This window comes from Phaethon lepturus, unplaced genomic scaffold (assembly GCF_000687285.1).
Source record: "Phaethon lepturus isolate BGI_N335 unplaced genomic scaffold, ASM68728v1 scaffold19042, whole genome shotgun sequence".
Classification (NCBI taxonomy): domain Eukaryota; kingdom Metazoa; phylum Chordata; class Aves; order Phaethontiformes; family Phaethontidae; genus Phaethon; species Phaethon lepturus.
This window is the reverse complement of record NW_010524297.1, coordinates 1902-2983: the sequence shown is the minus strand read 5'-3', so window position 1 is coordinate 2983 and position 1082 is coordinate 1902. Positions and strand designations below refer to the sequence as shown.

General features: G+C 59.0%; 1 protein-coding gene across 1 annotated transcript in view; it reads right to left on the bottom strand.

Moving 5' to 3' along the window:
* Positions 1-1082, bottom strand: part of LETMD1 (LETM1 domain containing 1) — a gene marked incomplete at its 5' end in the record, with an annotated part of 5081 nt that overhangs the window by 2102 nt on the left and 1897 nt on the right. Inside the window, 2 exons of the mRNA XM_010282411.1 lie at positions 176-277; positions 428-614. Of these exons, the coding sequence (XP_010280713.1) occupies positions 176-277; positions 428-614 (289 nt within the window). The remainder of the gene's footprint in view (positions 1-175; positions 278-427; positions 615-1082) is intronic.

The following is a 1082-nucleotide window of genomic DNA, read 5'->3' as shown; positions in this document are numbered from 1 at the left end:
CCCCGCTGCTTTGGGGGCAGCCCAGGACACGGGTGGCTTCTGGGCTGCGAGCGCACGTTGCCGGCTCATGTCCAGCTTTTCATCCACAACTGGACTGGTTTTAGGGCACAACTGAGTGGTTTAGCACCTCAGTGCTCTTCTCCTGAGCTGCTGGCAAGAGAAAAGCCACACTCACCACATGAGACACCTGGAGCTTGTTCAGACCCAGTGGAGATCCCGAAAACAAACTTCTCACAGCGTAGAGTTCGGCCACGCGTGGCTGGGAACCTCGCTGCACCTGAAAGAGCCACGGCGTGCATTGCCAACAGCTCCCTTGGGTGTTCATCACCAGGCAGGGCCGAGGCGGTGGCAGTGGCACAAGCAGGACGGGCAATACTGGCCACGGCGCTGACATACCTCGGCGCACACGTTCACGGCGCTGACATACCTCGGCGCCCAGCTCCAGCAGGCGTTTTTGGAGCTGCGGCTCAGGCAGGGAACGCGCTGCCAGGGCTAAACTCTCCACCACGTCTGGATACAAGTCTCTCCGGATGGCATCATAGGCGTCCAGGAACTCAACCTGCTGGTTGGGGGTCCAGAAGTAGCGGATCAGGAGCTGGCGTGGGAAGAAATACCTTGGAGAGAAGAGGAGACAGCGATTCAGGGAGGAAAACTGCACGCACAAGCCAGGGCAGGCGGATTTCGTGCTGCTGGAAAGAGGCACAAGCAACATCCTGCACCGGGGCAGTTCATCGCACCCCTAGGAGTTGCGGACAACCCTTTCAGTGAGGAAATTTGTCCCAATACCCGACCTAAATCCCTCCTGGCGCAGCTTGAGGACACTTCCTCTCGTCCTATTCCAGTTCCCTCAGCCACTCCTCGTCAGACTTGTGCTCCAGACCCTTCACCAGCTTCATTGCTCTTCTCTGGACATGCTCCAGCACCTCAGTCTTTCTTGGGGCCCAAAACAACACAGTACTCGAGGTGCCGAGCACAGGGGCACGATCCCTGCCCGGCTCCTGCTGGCCACACCAGTGCTGATACAGGCCAGGACGCTGTTGGCCTTCTTGGCCACCTGGGCACACTGCTGGCTCATGTTCATG